Source organism: Mobula hypostoma, chromosome 14 (genome assembly GCF_963921235.1).
Source record: "Mobula hypostoma chromosome 14, sMobHyp1.1, whole genome shotgun sequence".
Classification (NCBI taxonomy): domain Eukaryota; kingdom Metazoa; phylum Chordata; class Chondrichthyes; order Myliobatiformes; family Myliobatidae; genus Mobula; species Mobula hypostoma.
In genome coordinates this window covers 74,721,824-74,739,796 of record NC_086110.1, presented here as the reverse complement: position 1 = coordinate 74,739,796, position 17,973 = coordinate 74,721,824, and the positions used below count along the sequence as shown (strand labels likewise).

Here is a 17,973-nt window from a genome sequence, read left to right as displayed (position 1 = left end):
AAAATAAGTAATACTAATTAGGATAATGGTAATGTAGCAATACTTTTGCTACAAAGCTGTTTGTAAAGAGAGATTGTTTCTGGGTTGCGGAGTTTTAGTTCCGTTCTTTCTGCCCAGTGCGCATGTGTGTAGCACCCCCGCCATGAATTGCGTTTTCAGCATAGCTTGTGCTGCATCAAAGTGACAAATTAAATTAGATACGCAGTGGTCCCTAACCACCGGGCCGCGAAGAATGCAGCGGTACAGCGGTAGTCGGAACGCACCCAGCACATCTTTAAGAAAAAAGTCGAAATAAACAAGCTAATTAATTAGGTGCCGCCCAGCACGTAAATGTCGGGCATGTGGTAAACCATATTTATATGTTGTAACTGGGTTACCTGTCTGGATACGCCCCTCTGCTGACTGCTCCTGTGGCTCCTCCCACAGACCCCTGAATAAAGGCGATTGTGTCATTGCTCCTCCTCCTCAGTCCAGGGCAGATACTCAGCATGATGGAGGTCAAATTTTACTGCTAATAAAAGCCTTTCAGTATTTACTCTACTTCCAGTCTTTTGGAGTTATTGATGGTGCATCAATTTTATTAGCAGTAATTTTAAAGCATGGAACACGTCCTGAGACCCGACAAGTTAGAACTCGACCCGCAAACACCTGAAGCTGGAAAGGCTTTCGAACTCTGGCTGGCCTCCTCATACCTAGAGGAGATTGAAGTGATCGAGTCCACAGCGAAGCGCAGCGTTCTCCTCTCCAGGGTCAGTCCACGGGTCTACTTGATGATCAGAGATCAGCTGAGCTACGACAGCGCGATGGGCGCCCTCAAAAGACAATACCTGCGGACGGTAAACACCGTCTACACGCAGCATCGGTTAGCAACACGGCACCAGCGGCCCAGGGAGTCGAGTGCTGAGTTTGTCGGGGCACTACAGACACTCGTGCGGACCTGCGGCTGCCAAGAACTGACGGCAGAACAGCATGCGGAGCTCCTAGTGAGAGATGCCTTCGTCACGGGGACCAGGTCAACGTATGTGCGCCAGTGGCTGCTGGAACAAGCTGATCTTACCTTACGTTCGGCGATTGAGCTGGCCAACATGCTGGAGGCCGCTCTGCAGAACTCTGAGGCTCTCCAGGCATGCGATCCCCCGATGGCCTTGTGGACACTGCAGACCCCGCAACCCGCCAGCGAATCGACCTCGGCTGCTGCCAGTTGCAAATCCGCGAAGTGCTACTTCTGTGGACTCGAGAAGCACCCCTGGAAACGCTGCCCGGCCCGAGAAGCTACCTGCTCCAGTTGCAGAAAGAAGGGCCACTTCGCCAAGGTCTGTAAGTCCAAACCATAAACGGGATCGAGCAGCGCTGCATGCGAGACAGAGGGTCGCCATCTTGCCTGCCGCCATCTTCCCTGCACGCCACCACCACATGTGAGACATGGGGGTTGCCATCTTGCCTGCCACCATCTTCCCTGCACGCCACCACCACGTGCGAGACGTGGGGACGGCCATCTTGGTCGGTGCCACCTCCCATCGCCTACGACCAACGGGTGCTCACGGGGCACCCCACCGCGCCGGACCAAGACAGCAACTCAACCCTGGCCTCTGTGACCCTCGACCAAAGCGCTCATCACCAGCTCACAAGGGCAATAATGGACATCCTGGTGGAGGAGCACAGGACAAGCTGCCTGTTTGACACGGGCAGCACAGAGAGTTTTATCCATCCGGACACGGTGCAGCATTACGGACTCGCGATATGGCTGGTAAGTCAGAGGGTCGCCATGGCTTCCGGGTCGCATACAACAGACATCCGTGGGGGTTGTGTAGCGACGCTAGTGGTGCAGGGCACAGAATATCAAGACTTTACATTACTGGTCATACCTCAACTGTGTGCCCCCGTGTTATTGGGGCTCGACTTCCAGAGCCAACTGAAAAGCGTGACAATGGAGTATGATGGGCCTCTCCCACCAATCACTGTCATAAATCCTCAGTTTTGTAGGGATACATCACATACCCGCTACTGACCACACACACACACCGACCCGCACATCCCACCCAACACCATGCCAACAGCTGCACTACCAACACCACTTGCGGCCTCTCCACCCTCAAGATCCCTCCCCCACCGCTGTTTGCCAACCTGACCCCTGACTGTAAACCTGTGGCAACTAAAAGCAGGAGGTACAGCCCAGGGGACAGAGCCTTCATTAAGTCAGAGGTGCAGCGGCTGTTTAGGGAGGGGGTCATTGAGGCAAGCACAAGTCCTTGGAGGGTGCAAGTGGTCGTTGTTCAGAAAGGGGAGAAAAATAGAATGGCCGTGGACTATAGCCAAACCATCAATAGGTTCACGCAGCTCAGCGTGTACCCTCTACCCCGCATCGCGGATAGGGTCAATCAAATAGCACAGTACAAGGTGGACTCAACCATAGACCTAAAATCCGCTTACCATCAGCTCCCCATCCGCCGGGAGGACCGCCCTTACACCGCCTTCGAGGTGGATGGCAGGTTTTATCATTTCCTGCACGTCCCCTTCGGTGTCACGAATGGTGTATCTGTCTTCCAGAGGGAAATGGACCGGATGGTGGACCAGTGCCAACTGAAGGCCACGTATCTGGATAACATCACCATCTGCGGTCACGACCGGCAGGATCACAACAACAACCTCCAAAAATTTCTCCAAGTGGCCAAAGCTTTCACTCTCACCTATAACAAGAGCAAGTGTGTGTTCGGAACCACCCGACTTGCTATCCTTGAGTGTGTCGTGGAGAATGGAGTCATTGGCCCTGACCCCTACCATATGTGCCCCCTGTTGGAACTCCCCCTTCCCAACACCCTCAGAGCACTCAAAAGGTGCCTGGGCTTCTTTTCATATTATGCCCAATGGGTGTCTAACTATGCACACAAGGCCCGCCCCCTGGTCAAGTCCACCACGCTCCCCCTCTCGGCCGGGGCCCGGCCGGCTTTCAGCCACGTTAAAGAGGACATTGCCAAAGCAACAATGCATGCGGTGGATGAGGCCATTCCCTTCCAAGTAGAGAGTGACACCTCGGACTTCGCACTGGCCACTACCCTCAACCAGGCGGGAAGACTGGTGGCGTTCTTCTCCCGGACCCTTCAAGGACCTGAAATTCGGCACTCCGCAGTGGAGAAAGAGGGCCCAGGCCATAGTGGAAGCTATTAGGCACTGGAGGCACTATCTCGCCGGCAAAAGGTTCACCCTGCTAACTGACCAGCGCTCGGTCGCATTCATGTTTAATAACCAACAGCAGGGCAAAATCAAAAATGATAAAATTCTGAGGTGGAGAATCAAACTCTCCATCTTCAACTATGACATCATGTACAGGCCTGGGAAGCTCAACAAGCCCTCCGATGCCCTATCCCGGGGAACGTGCGCCAGCGCGCAGATCGACCGGCTATACGTCCTACATGTAGATCTTTGCCACCCGGGGATCACCCAGCTTTTCCACTTTGTGAAAGCCCGGAACCTGCCTTACTCCCTTTAGATCAGGATGATGACCAGGGACTGCCAAGTCTGCGCAGAGTGCAAACCGCACTTCTACCGACCCAAAAAGGCCCAACTCATCAAAGCCACCGGCCCCTTTGAGCAACTGAGTGTTGACCCTAAGGGCCCCCTTCCCTCCACCAACCGCAATGTGTACTTTCTTAACATTATCGACGAGTACTTGCGGTTCCCCCTCGCCATCCCCGTTATAAAAGCACTGTGCCAGCTCTTCACTCTGTTTGGATACCCATACTGTATCCACAGTGACAGAGGGTCCTCGTTTATGAGTGACGATCTGCGCCAATACCTGCTGGCTAGGGGTATTGCAACTAGTAGGACCACAAGCTATAATCCCCGGGGGAATGGACGGGTGGAGAAGGAGAATGCCACGGTGTGGAAGGCCAAACTCTTAGCCCTCAGGTCAAAGGGACTGCTCGTCTCCCGCTGGCAGGAGGTCCTTCCCGAGGCACTCCACTCCATCCACTCCCTGTTATGCACGTCCACCAATGCCACCCCTCATGAGTGACTCTTTTCCCAGAAAGTCGACCACTGGGACCACCCTACCAACTTGACTGACGTCCCCGGGGCCAGTGCTGCTCTGGAAACATGTGAGGAGTAATAAATACTCCCTGACGGTCGAGGGGGTTCACTTACTTCATGCGAACCCCCAGTATGCCTATGTGGTTTTACCTGATGGGCGGGAGGACAAGGTCTCTATCTGCGACCTGGCGCCCGCAGGAGCACCAGGCCCCTACCCTGAACACTCCATGGTGACTATTGACCCCGTACCCACTGATATATATACCCATGAGACACCGCGCACTCCAAGCCCTACACAGACACCAGACAACACTCCCATACCGGGCGCGATGCACACGCATGAGGGATTACCAATGCCTAACGTTCTGACACCTCAAGTCAGGCCGGAGCCAGCACAACCACCGTCGCTGGTGCGATGACCACCGGTGCTACGTAGATCACAGCGACGGACTCAACCGCCTGATAGACTTGACCTGTAAATATACTTGTTTTAAATATTGTCAGTCACTTCACCCCGCGGGACTCTTTTTTTAAAAAAAAAAGGAGGGGTGAATGTGGTAAACCATATTTATATGTTGCAACTGGGTTACCTGTCTGGACACGCCCCTCTGCTGACTGCTGTTGTGGCTCCTCCCACAGAACCCTGAATAAAGGTGATTGCGCCATTGCTCCTCCTCCTCATTCCAGGGGCAGATATTCACCATGATGGAGGTCACATTTTACTGCTAATAAAAGCCTTTCAGTAATTACTCTACTTCCAGTCTTTTGGAGTTATTGGTGGTGCATCAGGGCGGCACCTAATTAATTAGCTTGTTTATTTCAGCTTTTTTTCTTAAAGATGTGCTGGGTGCATTCTGGCCACCGCTGTACCGCTGCATTCTTCGTGGCCTGGAGGTTGAGGACCACTGGATAAGAATACAGACTGTCGCAAACATCAATATACGGCACTCGCTCGTGATATCCTGATAGCATGGCGGAGGCTCCACGAAAGAAGGCAAAAACATACAAATTCCATCCAGAATGGGAAGAGGTATTTCTGTTTACCTTGGTGAAAGACGAGTGTGTATGTATGTTGTGCCACCAAACACAAGCACTGACTAAAAGAAGGAATCTGTAGCGACACCACACCAACCACCAGTTTAAAGACACCTACCCCCCAAAGAGCGCAATTCGTGCCAGGAAAGTTGAGAAGCTGAAATCAGCGTTGAAGGCCCAGCAATCGTTTTTCACAAAACATGCTGCTCAAATAAGGCTGCTGTTGAAGCATCATTTCATGTAAGTCACCTTTTGGCTAAACACAAGAAGCCTTTTACAGATGGCGATTTATTCAAGGAAGCAATGGCCATTACCACAGAGACTGTTTTTAATGACTTTAAAAACAAAGATGACATCACAACCGCAATACATAGTATACTGCTTGGCCCTGCAACAGTGGCAAGGAGAGTAGAGTCCCTGTCAGAGGACGTGGATATTTTTCACTACAATTTGATGAATCCCTGGATGTAATGCAAACAGCTCAGCTTGTTGTATTTGTCAGAATGGCTTTCCAGGATTTTACAACAAAGGAGAACTTGCTCACTCTTTTGCAATTAAAGGAGAGAACGGGAGGTTAGGATATCTACAATGAGTTTAAAAAATATATCTGTGAAAATGACAATCCCATTCATAAACTGGTGGCAATTACTCCTGATGGGCTCCCAGCAATGTGCAGTGTGTGCGTTGGTTTTATAGCACTAAAAGTCAGTGCCTACTTCGGGTCAACTTATCTATGTGAAATTGCATTTTCACAGGTGACAAATTATTAAATCTAAGTACAGGAGCTGTCTTACTGACAGACACCTCACAGACTGTCTCAGACTGGCTGTCTGTAGTTATGAGCCAAAATTCAGGGAACTAGCAATAAGTATTCAGCCCCAGTCATCACACTGAGTGCAACAGTCAATTTTTATTCATTTATTTTTCGTGTTGAAATAAAATTAAATAATGAAACTTAGAATTAAAGGTGTGAAGTATTGTAATATTCTTAAAGATATGCTAGTTACAGTGTTTTCTTGTTTGAATTAATTTGAAAGTTTGACAGAAGTATTCTGTGTAATTCAAATACAATTAGCCCAAATAAAAGGCCTCAAATTGGCAGTACAATCTGAGCCGTTTTTTCTCTAAACGATTCAGTAGGTAGATCTTGCCTTTCACTGAGGTCGAGGGAGGGGATCTTGGGCTTAAAAAGGTTGGTGACCACTACTATAGATGCTGCCTGGCCTGCTGCGTTCCACCAGCATTTTGTGTGTGTTGCTTGAATTTCCAGCATCTGCAGATTTCCTCGTGTTTGTGTAGCTATGAGCATTTGCCTTTGTCGCAGGCTTTCCTAAAGTGTAGGCATTCAGACACTGCATTATTGTTCTTAGAGGGGTCACCCTGGCAACTTGCTGCCCTGGAGGTCCTTCACAGCCACCACGCACAAAGAAATTATTTATGTGCTCTTCACTAGCCTGTCCAGGTACTTCTTAGTGCCTTGGAATACCCTCCCATCATCGCGGCATCGGTTAATGAAAAGCAAGATTCCCCAAATGGAAGAATTTTGTTTGTATGGTGATGTATTCCTTTTAGAGCTGTTGGCAAAGGTCAGAGCTATTGCCATGCTGAACATAGTGTAACTCGTCACTCATCAATGGGGAATGCTGTGTAGAAACTGGCAATTTAATTTCAACTTTGTAGCTTATTGGCTTTGGGGTAATGCAGAGAGTAGTAGTAGATGGTTGCCTGTACTAGTGGTATGCCGCAGGGATTGGTGCTGGGTCCTTTGTTGTTAGTCAATTACTGTACATCAGCAACTTAGATGATAATGTGGTTAACTGGATCAGCAGATTTGCGGTTGACACCAAGATTGGGGGTGTAGTGGCTATCATGGCTTGAAGAGGGATCTGGATCAGCTGGAAAAATGGGCTGAAAATGGCAGGTGGAATTTAATGCAGACAGCTGCAAGATGTTGCATTTTTGTAGGACCAACCAGGGTAGGTCTTACACAGTGAACGGTAAGGCACTGAGGAGTGTGGTAGAACAAAGGGATCTGGGAATATAGGTCCATAATTAATTCAAAGTAGCATCACAGGCAGAGGTCAAAAAGAAAGCTAGGCACATCGGCTTTCATAGATCAAAGTACTGAGTATAAGGAGATGGGATGTAATGTAATGTTGAAGTTGTACAAGACATTGGTGAGGCCTAACTTGGAGTATTGTGTGCAGTTTTAGTCACCTACCTACAGGAAAACAGTGGATCAAAATGTAAATAAGGTTGAAAGAGTACAGAGAAAATTTAAAAGGATATTGCCAGGTCTGGAGGACCTTAGTTATAAGGAAATATTGAACAGATTAGGACTTTATTCCTTAGAACACGGAAGATTGAGAGGAGATTTGATCAAGAAATACAAAATTATTGGAGGTATAGATAGGGTAAGTGCAAGCAGGTTTTTTCCACTGAGGTTGGGTGGAAGTACAACTAGAGATCATGGGTTAATGAGTGAAAAGTTTAAGGGGCACATGAGGAGAAACTTCTTCATTCAGAGGGTCATGAGAGTGGAATGAACTGTCAGCACAAATGGTTCATGTGGGCTCCATATCAACGTTGGGTAAGCGAAGTTTGAATAGATACATGGATAGTAGGGGTATGGAGGGCTATGGTTCAGGTGCAGGATGATGGAAATAGACAGTTTAAATAGTTTTGGCATGGACTAGATGGACCAAGGAGCCTGTTTCTGTGCTGTACTTTTCTCTGACTCTATGTCAAAATTATAGATGCAAATCTGGTTCTGAAGTCCCAACTCTTTCATAAACAACATTAGGATTACCCTCAAAATTCCAGTAAAACAGTTTCTAGGCCTTTGATCTACCCACTTTCATCCTCAAAATATAACATTTACATTATGCTACCTCTCTGAGGAAACCTTCTGCCAATTAGCACTTACATCCATGTAGAACACCTTTTATTGCAGAGGTTCTCAACATTTTTTATGCCATGGACAACACCATTAAGCAAGGGATGCGTGGGCCCCAGATTGCGAACTCCTGACTTAGAGAGTGGCAAGGGGAGACTTCAATGTTTATCACCAAGAACAACTACTGACCGAGTGGTAAAAGACCTTACTGCTAAATCAGTTCTCGATAAGTGATGAGGGGAAAATCTAATTGGTATACATGACAGCATTGGCAAGAATGGCTGCCATACTGTCTTTGTCAAGACAAAGTCCTTCGTTTACAGCAAAAATGCACTTCATTATGCCACTACCACTATGCTAAATGGAGCCAATTGCAAACAAATAGCCACTTGGGACTAGGCCTTGATGAGCTCATATGGGCCATTGGTAGCAACAGCAGAATTGTACTCATTCCCCTGCTCCACCATCTCCATCAACCAAGTGACTGGCTCTGGTTTGATGAACAGTGCAGGAGGGCACGCCAGGAGCAGTAGCAGACATGCCTCAGAATGAGAGATCAATCAATGAAGTTACAAGACGTGGCTACTGAAAGCCAAACAACAGAAACAGACAAAGCTCAGTAATCCCACAACCTTAAGGTCTGATCTAAATCCTGCAGTCCTACCATATTCAGTCATGAATTGTGGGGGACAATTAAACAACTCACTGGAGGAGAAGTACCACTGTTGTTGGTAGAATCCATGACAATATGGAGATCTACAACAACACTTACTAAATGTCAGCAAGACCAAGGAGTTGATTGTGGACTTCAAGAGTGGGAGTTGGGAGCACACTCCAGTTCTCATTGAGGGATCAGCAGCAGATAGGGTGAGCAGCTTCAAGTTCCTAAGTGTTGATATTTCAGAGGATTTACAGTGCCTATAAAAAGTATTCACCACTTCCCCCCTGGAAGTTTTCACGTTTTATTGTTTTATAACATTGAATCACAGTGGATTTTAATTTGGCTTTTTTGGCACTGAGCAACAGAAAAAAGACTCTATTGTGTCAAATTGAAAACCGTTCTCTACAAAGTAAATTAATTACAAATGTGAAACAGAAAATAATCAATTTTATAAGTGTTCAACCCCCCCCCCCCCCCGACCTTCATATCAGTTTTTATTAGATGCACCTTTGGCAGCAATTAGAGCCAATCTGTGTAGATAGGTCTCTATTAGGTTTGCACGTCTGGACACTGCAACTTTTCCCCATTCTTTCCAAAACTGCTCAAACTCTGTCAGATTGTATGTGGATAGTGAATGAACAGCCCTTTTCAAGTCCAGCCACAAATTCTCAATTGGATTGAGGTCTGGATTCTGACTTGACCACTCCAGGGCATTAGCCTTGTTGTTTTTAAGCCATTCCTGTTTAGCTTTGGCTTTATGCTTGGGGTCATTTTCTTGCTGGAAAACAAATATCCCAAGTCACAGTTCTCCTGCAGACTGCAACAGGTTTTCCTCCAGGATTTCCCTATATTTTGCTGTATTCCTTTTGCCTCTACCTTCATAAACCTTCCAGGGTCTGCTGCAGTGAAGCATCTCCACAGCATGATGCAGCCAACACCATGTTTCCCGGTAGGGATTGTGTGTTTTTGATTATGTGCAGTGTTTGGCTAATGACAAACATAGCATTTAGTCTGATGGCCAAAAAGCTCAATTTTGGTTTCATCAGACCATAGAACCTTCTTCCAGCTGACTTCAGAGTCTCCCACATGCCTTTTGGCAAACTCTAGCTGATATTTCATGTGAGTTTTTTTTCAACAGTTTTTTTCAGCCACTCTCCCATGAAGCTGCAACTGGTGAGCCACCCAGGCAAAAGCTGTTGTATGTGCAGTCACCTCAACCACTGAAGCTTGTAACTCCTCCATAGTTGTCATAGAACTCTTGGCGGCCTCCTTCACTAGTCCCCTTCTTGCATGGTCACTCAGGTTTTGAGGACGACCTGCTCTAGGCAGATTTACAGCAGTGCCATATTCTTTCTATTTCTTGATGATTGACAACTGTACTCCAAGGGATATTCTGTGACTTGGAAATTTTCTTGTACGCATCTCCTGACTTGTACTTTTCAATAACCTTTTCATGGAGTTGCTTGGAGTGTTCTTTTGTCTTCATAGTGTAGATTTTGGCAAGATACAGTGCTGACTCACCAGCAATTGGACCTTCCAGATCCAGGTGTATTTTTACTACAATCAATTGAAACACCTTAACTACACACAGGTCTCCAAAATCAGATCAGTGGCTCTACTTCATTAGGAGTTTGAAAAGATTCAGTATGTCACCAAAGACTTCTACAAATTTCTATTGATGTACAAAGCAGAGCATTCTAATGGTCGTATCACAGCCTGGTATGAAGGTTCCAATGCATAGCATTGCAAGAGGCTACAGAATGTGTAGACTCCACCAGCACCATCATGGGCACAGCCCTCCCCACCATCAAGGACATGGTGCCTGAAGGATGCAGCTTTCATCACTAGGGCCCATCACCACCCAGGACAGGGGCTCTTAACCATTTTTATACCATAGACACCATTAACTGAGGGGTCTGTGGACTCCAGGTTGGGAACCCCTGATCTAGGACATGCTTTATTTGTGTTACTTAGATTTGGGAGAAGGTATAGGAGCCTGAAGATCAACACGCAATTTTTCAGAAACAGCTTCTTCCCCTCTGGCATCAAGTTTCCGGATTGGCCATAAATCCACTACTTAGTTATTTATTTGTTTTTGTAGTTTATATAGTCATTACATTGTTTCAACACAACAAATTTCACATCATTTAAAACAGAGATACTAATTCTAATTCTGTCTTTTTGACCATCAGACTGCAGTCAGTGAATATAGATAGCAACAACTCTGCCACAATCATCCTCAACAGTGGTGCCTCAAAGGCCGTGTTTTCAGCCCCCTGTGCTACTACCCTTTTTTTGTTGTCCATCCTATTGGGGGAGTTCTTTCATTGATTCTGTTGTATTTATTGTACTTACTGTGATTGCTAAAAGAAAATGAATCTCAGGGTTGTATATGGTGACATACAGTGTATGTATGTACTTCGATAATAAACTTACTTTGAAATTTGAATCTATATACTCAGGACTGAGAGTGGAATTTCAAGTAACAATAAGCTGGAGTGCAGGAAAGAGATAGAGAGCCTAGTGGCATGGTTTCATAACAATATTTCTTTCAATGTCAGCTAAACAAAAAAGCTGTTTGTTGATTTCAGGAATGAGGGCAGAGCATATGCTCCTATTTACATCAATGGAGCTGAGGTCAAGAGAGTTGATATCTTCACGTTCCTAAGAGTGAACATCAATTACCAATCTTGATCCGACCAAACAGACGTCACAGCCAAGAAAGCCTCTACTTTCTCAGGAGGCTAAAGAAATTTAGCATGTCCCTCTTAACCCTCATCAATATTTATCGATGCACCATAAAAAGCAATCTGTGTTGGCAACTTTTTTTGCCTGTGACCGCAAGAAACCTTAATTTTTTGAGCACTAGAAACAGCAGAGTTGTATTCACAGCTCTACACTTCATGGAAACCAGTCTCCCCTCAATGGACTATGGTTATGCATCTTGCTGCCTCAGTAAAGCACACTGGACTGATAAATGGCAAGCCACCCTTCTATGGACACAGTCTACATTTCTTGTTAACTCAGTAAAGCAGACTGGATTGATAGGTGGCAAGCCACCCCTCCATGACTCTGTCTATGCTTCTTGCTGCCTCAGTAAAGTAGACTGGACTGATAACATTCATGCACACAACTGCCAAGCAGTGGCAATATCTAGCATGGGAAAATCCAGTTACCACTCTCTGACATTCAATTTTATTATCTACTCTCCTCTTCCCTAGGTTTTAACGTTAATCTGTGACCATTATTGCGTTAAACAGACATACAATTGGCTACTGTTGTGTATCTACAATGGGGTATTTTGTTACTAAAGTGAATATTGCAAATGGTGTTGATGCCACTGAGAGAGTGGTGGAAACTGGTTAATTGCAGCTGATCTGTCTGGAGGGAGATAAAGGACAACAAAATAAAGAATTGCCATGCTTCTCAAATACGGAACACAACAATTGTTGGAAAATGAAATAAAAGTGAATGCTAGAAGAAATAATCAAAAAGTGAGATAGCAGCTGTGGAGAGATTAATGACTTGAGACAGCGTTGGGTCATTCAGGTATCAACTGGAAAGACTAGTTATCCAAAATTGTTGATTACAGCATTGAGATTGAAGGGTTGTAATTGGAAGGGGAGATGCTAATCTTTGAGCTGTGGAGTTGTACCCAATCAAGGAACTAGTGCTACTAAAGGAGGGAGAAAGTTGGTTAGCAAATAGGCCTAAGCAATAATATGAGATTATTCATTACAGTATCAAATAAATAATTATAAAGTTAGTGGATTTTAGACACACTTTTTCTCTGTCCATCAAAGATTCATTTATTATCAAAGTATACAACTTTAAAATTCTTCTCCAGATAGCCATGAAACCAGGAACAAGAAGAAAAGCAACACGATCAACCCTGAAATTTCCCCTACCCCGCACAAAAAAACAAAAAAAAATTGGAACAGGACCATCAACTCCCAAACCTCCCTCCACCATGCAAAAAAAATACAAGAAAGATTGTGCAAAAAACACATTATATAAAAAAAAACTATAAGATTGGGGAAAAAAGTCTACAGTCCAAACCCATATCCAAAATGCAGAAAAACCTGGGTAAAATTCTCCAGGCACAGCGGCAGGCCACACACAGGCTTCCCTCTCTGGCAGCAGAATGATCCCACCAGCAGTCAAGGCAGTCTCCCCTCTCTGATAGTATAGATGCTTGTTGAATATTTCCAGAATTTTGTGTTTCTGTCTTGAATTTGTAGCATCTGTAGTATTTTGTTTTTGTGCTATTTAATTCACTAGCATTTCTCTTCTATTAATGCCTACCTGAAAAAGCTCTGCTTCTCTCTCTCCAAAGGGATTTCCTTCTGTCTCATTTGCCTTGTTCATCTTATGTTTTTCATAAAGCTTTTACCAAAACTCACTTGCACAGCTGTGTGTTAGTTTTTGGTGGTTGGTCATTAACCAAAAATATTTATACTTTTTTTTTTACCTACATAGATGCTGCTTGGCCTCAATGACCTCAGGACACCAATGAAGTACTTTATTGAAGTTTAATCGCTGTAATATATACAGCCCAATGTGCAGAAGAAGCATCATTAAACAGCAATGTGATAGTAACAAGTTAACTTCTTGTCTTTTTGAGTTCAAAAATCAGGAGGTTATGTTGCAACTTTATAAAACTCTGGTTCGGCCACATCTGGAGTATTGCGTACAGTTCTGGTCGCCCCACTATAGGAAGGATATTGAGGTTTTGGAAAGGATGCTGAAGAGATTTACTAGGATGCTGCCCGGTTTAGAGGGCACGTACTATCTCAAGAGGCTGGATAAACTTGAGTTGTTTTCTCTAGAGCACTGGAGGCTGAGGGGAGATCTGATAGAGGTTTATAAGATTGTGAGAGACATAGATAAGATAACACAGAGAACATAAGAGTTCGGCACGGACTAGAAGGGCCGAGATGGCCTGTTTCCGTGCTGTAATTGTTATATGGTTATATAGATGGAGTGAACAGAGAATATCTGTTTTCCATGTTGAAATATCTCATACCAGAGGACATGCAGTGAAGGTGAGAGGGGTAAGAATTTTACTCAGTGGTGGATGTCTGGTATATGGTAGAGGCAAATATATTAGAGGCTTTTAAGAAATATTTGGATAGGCACATGGATGTAAGGAAGATGGAGAGATAGAGATATTGTGTAGGTAGGAGAGATGAATGTTTGGGTGCTTTTGATTTGCTTTTTAGCTTGTTCACTACAACATTGTGGGCTGAATGGTAGGTTCCTGTGTACTGTTCTGTGTTCTAATCTATTTTTAGTGATTGGAGGTTAAATTTGCTAAGTCACAGGGATAGCAATTCTGTTCCTCTTTGAAATAATGTTACAGCTTCTTTTATATTTACATGAGAGGACAAGTAGAGAGGGTCTCATGATTTGTTCCACCAAAATAAAGCACAACCAACATACTATAATCCCTCAATACAGCATCAGAGTGTCAAGAAGCTTATGAACCCACAACTTCTTGACTCAGCAATCATTTTGTGCTGCAGACTCAGCTATCATTTACACCAGACTCAGGGTATTTCACGTTCCCTTTTGGAAGTGCACTTTGCTTACCTATCCTATACTTGAATAACTTTACTAGGGTTTTTTCCCATATCAGTTATTGCATAATCAGTGAAGATGAAAATTTTCCAAAACTTTAGGAAAAGGCACTGAAAACGATTTAACAATTCAGAGTATGTTTACATTTTGACTTTCTTTTTTAACTTTTCACCAGAACTAGACTCCCGATGTTGGACAAGCAATCCATACATGAAAATATTGGTCAATACTACGAGTTGTGGTCATCCATTGGAAGTACTCTCTGTGCTTGTGTCAACAATCCACAGAATGGTATTTAAATTTTGCCTCCAGATTTGCTGTGTTTCAATTTGTTACATTGAAATCCTTTTCCTCAAAATGTTTGTACTGTATAGTGATTGAAAGAGGAACTTTATTTCAGTTGTATTTCCTAACCCTTGACCCTAGAGGTTAGTAAATGGGTATGCTATGCAGGCAAATAAAGCCCCCAGTTTAAAATTTCTTGTGTGCCAAGTTATCTAACAGTAGCCAGGAACTACTATTGCACCTTGTACCCTGAGGTCAAGAAGGACAAAAGTAAATCAGAATTTTTCCTTCTTACTTAATGGCTGCCAAATGAAAACACACATTTTATTGCAAACACTGGAAATCTGCAGATGCTGGAAATTCAGGCAACACACACAAAATGCTGGTGGAATGCAGCAGGCCAGACAGCATCCATAGGAAGAAGCACAGTTGATGTTTCGGGCCGAGACCCTTCGTCAGGACACATATTTTATCGCTTAGTTGTAGTCATGAATGTTCTTTCAAATAACCAGTTTACAGTCACTAATTAGGAACACACTGTATATTAAAGAACCACCCTGGTGAATTTAGAACTCTATTTATGTGAATAAATAGAAATGACAAAGTGCTGTTCTTAACAGTATGAGAGATTTTATTGAAACTGCTAGAATGAATTGCTTCTTAAGTAGGAGTTGCTTATTGCACTAACTGTTATCCATTGAACATTTTTGCTTGATATGAAGAGAATTTTCTCCACTGAGAAGGTATTGACAAAGATATTAAGGGGTAAATCTGCTAAGATATCGTTTCATTTTAGCAAGAGATGCAAGGAAAAATTAAAACAATAAGTTGCTTGGGTCAGTTGCTGTGACTCATGGGTAGTAAAGCACTTGATTACCCTCAGTCGCACTCAGCTAATGGAGGAGAAAAAAGAATTAAGCAAGGTTGCAGTGCCAATTGTTCAGTAGATTCTCCCAGACAAAGTGAGTGGCTACTCATTGGCTGCAAATAGAATCAACTCCATAACGATGTTGCAGAACAGTAGCCTGCCATCATGCAGTAACTAAGCTGAATAGGAAAGGCACCAGAGGGCAGCCTTTGCAGGCAAAACTGCACCATCACGAGTCATTGTCTCGGGAGAGGGGGAGGGAGAAAACACAGCTAAAAACTGCATATTATCAAATTTGCTTGTGTGTCTGCAATTTCATTTGCACTGACCCTTGTTTCGCTGTTGTAGAAGAGAACCAGAGACTGTGTACAACAGCCTTTCCATTTGCAAATGAATGCCTGCAAAAATGCATCAGACAAGAAATAATCCGGCCCATTTGTGCATTTATTGGACTCACAGTTGCCAATAATTGTAAGTATTTGACTGCATGATATCTGCTTATTTATAATGAAGTGTAATGCATAAAGATTAAGAGGGGTGAGTTTGCTTATTGGTGCATTGGTTTGCCCCGACCTTCACCTGTACATGCTCATAAATGGCTAGGATGATTTTTACTATGGAATGCAGCTGGTGTATCTTCGTATGAAAGGTCACCTTTTGGCTGCTGACAAAACCCTTTTCATAGATCCAGTGATGTTGATAGCCCTTGCTAGCATAGCTGGTCGCAGCCTTTATCTCTGTACCTTTGTCTTTTTGGGTGTCTATGAGGCAGAATTTAAAGAAAATAATGGGAGAAATGTTAATGGATTTTTAATTGATTCATAGAAATCTCTTGCCTGATGATTGCACAGAAAATGCATGCTTAGCTTAAAGTGGACACAGAACCAGCATTATTGATCTTTGCTCCAGATTTCTGTGTATAACCTATTCACAGATGAATAATGAAACCAATTTATCAAAAAAATTATAAATTGACCTGTTAGATATTATGATCAGGAGACATTTTAAGCTATCAATGTAATAATATTATTATGTACTTCATTCTATAATCACAAGAAAATCTGCAGATGCTGTAAATCCAAACAACACACACAAAATGTTGGAGGAACTCAGCAAGCCAGGCAGCATCTATGGAAAATAGTAAACAGCTAACATTTAGGCCAACCCTTCATCAGGACTGGAAAAAAAAGATGAGAAGTCAGAGCAAGAGAAGGAGGGCTGAGGAGAGAAAAAAATTATAAGGAAAAAACAAAAGTGGTAGGTGATAGGTGAAACCAGGAAAGGGAGAGGGGTGAAGTAAAGAGCTGGGAAATCGATTGGTAAAAACGTTAAAGGGCTGGAAAAGGGGAAATCTGACAGGAGAGGGTAGAAGACTATGGGATAAAGGTAAGGGGAAGGAGCACCAGATGGAGCTGATGGTTAAGATGAGAGAGGGAAACAGGAATGGTGAAGGGTTGGGGGGGGGAAACTGTACCAGAAGTTTGTGAAATCAAATGTCATGCCATCAGGTTGGAGGCTACCCAGATGGAATATAAGGTTTTGCTCCCTCAGCCATAGTGTGGCCTCGTTGCGAGTAGAGGAATGGGAAGAATTGAAATGGAGATCCCACTTTTTCTGGTGGACAGAGAGTAGGTGCTCGGCGAAGTGGTCTTCAATCTATGTTGCATCTCACCAATATAAAGGCGGTCACACCAGGATCACCGGATACAGTAGATAACCCCAACAGACTCACACGTGAAGTATTGTCTCACCTGGAAGGACTATTCGGGGCCTTGAATGGTAGTGAGGGAGGAGGTGTAAGCAAGTATGGCACTTTTTAAACTTGCAACGATGAGTACCAGGAGGGAGATCAGTGGGGAGAGATGAATGGACAAAGAAGTCCTGTAGAGAATGATCCCTGCAGAAAGGTAAACAACAGGAATTCTGCAGATGCTGGAAATTCAAGCAACACACATCAAAGTTGCTGGTGAACGCAGCAGGCCAAGCAGCATCTATAGGAAGAGGCGCAGTCGACGTTTCAGGCCGAGACCCTTCGTCAGGACTAACTGAAGGAAGAGTGAGTAAGGGATTTGAAAGTTGGAGGGGGAGGGGGAGATCCAAAATGATAGGAGAAGACAGGAGGGGGAGGGATAGAGCCGAGAGCTGGACAGGTGATAGGCAAAAGGGGATACGAGAGGATCATGGGACAGGAGGTCCGGGAAGAAAGACAAGGGGGGGGGTGACCCAGAGGATGGGCAAGAGGTATATTCAGAGGGACAGAGGGAGAAAAAGGAGAGTGAGAGAAAGAATGTGTGCATAAAAATGAGTAACAGATGGGGTACGAGGGGGAGGTGGGGCCTTAGCGGAAGTTAGAGAAGTCAATGTTCATGCCATCAGGTTGGAGGCTACCCAGATGGAATATAAGGTGTTGTTCCTCCAACCTGAGTGTGGCTTCATCTTTACAGTAGAGGAGGCCGTGGATAGACATGTCAGAATGGGAATGGATGTGGAATTAAAATGTGTGGCCACTGGGAGATCCTGCTTTCTCTGGCGGACAGAGCGTAGATGTTCAGCAAAGCGGTCTCCCAGTCTGCGTCGGGTCTCACCAATATATAAAAGGCCACATCGGGAGCACCGGACGCA

At 44.5% G+C, this 17,973-nt stretch overlaps 1 protein-coding gene across 1 annotated transcript in view; it reads left to right on the top strand.

Moving 5' to 3' along the window:
* terb1 (telomere repeat binding bouquet formation protein 1) overlaps positions 1-17,973 on the top strand; it is a 326,279-nt gene that overhangs the window by 193,709 nt on the left and 114,597 nt on the right. The window contains 3 exon segments of the mRNA XM_063067329.1: positions 697-862; positions 14,374-14,489; positions 15,700-15,822. Of these exon segments, the coding sequence (XP_062923399.1) occupies positions 697-862; positions 14,374-14,489; positions 15,700-15,822 (405 nt within the window).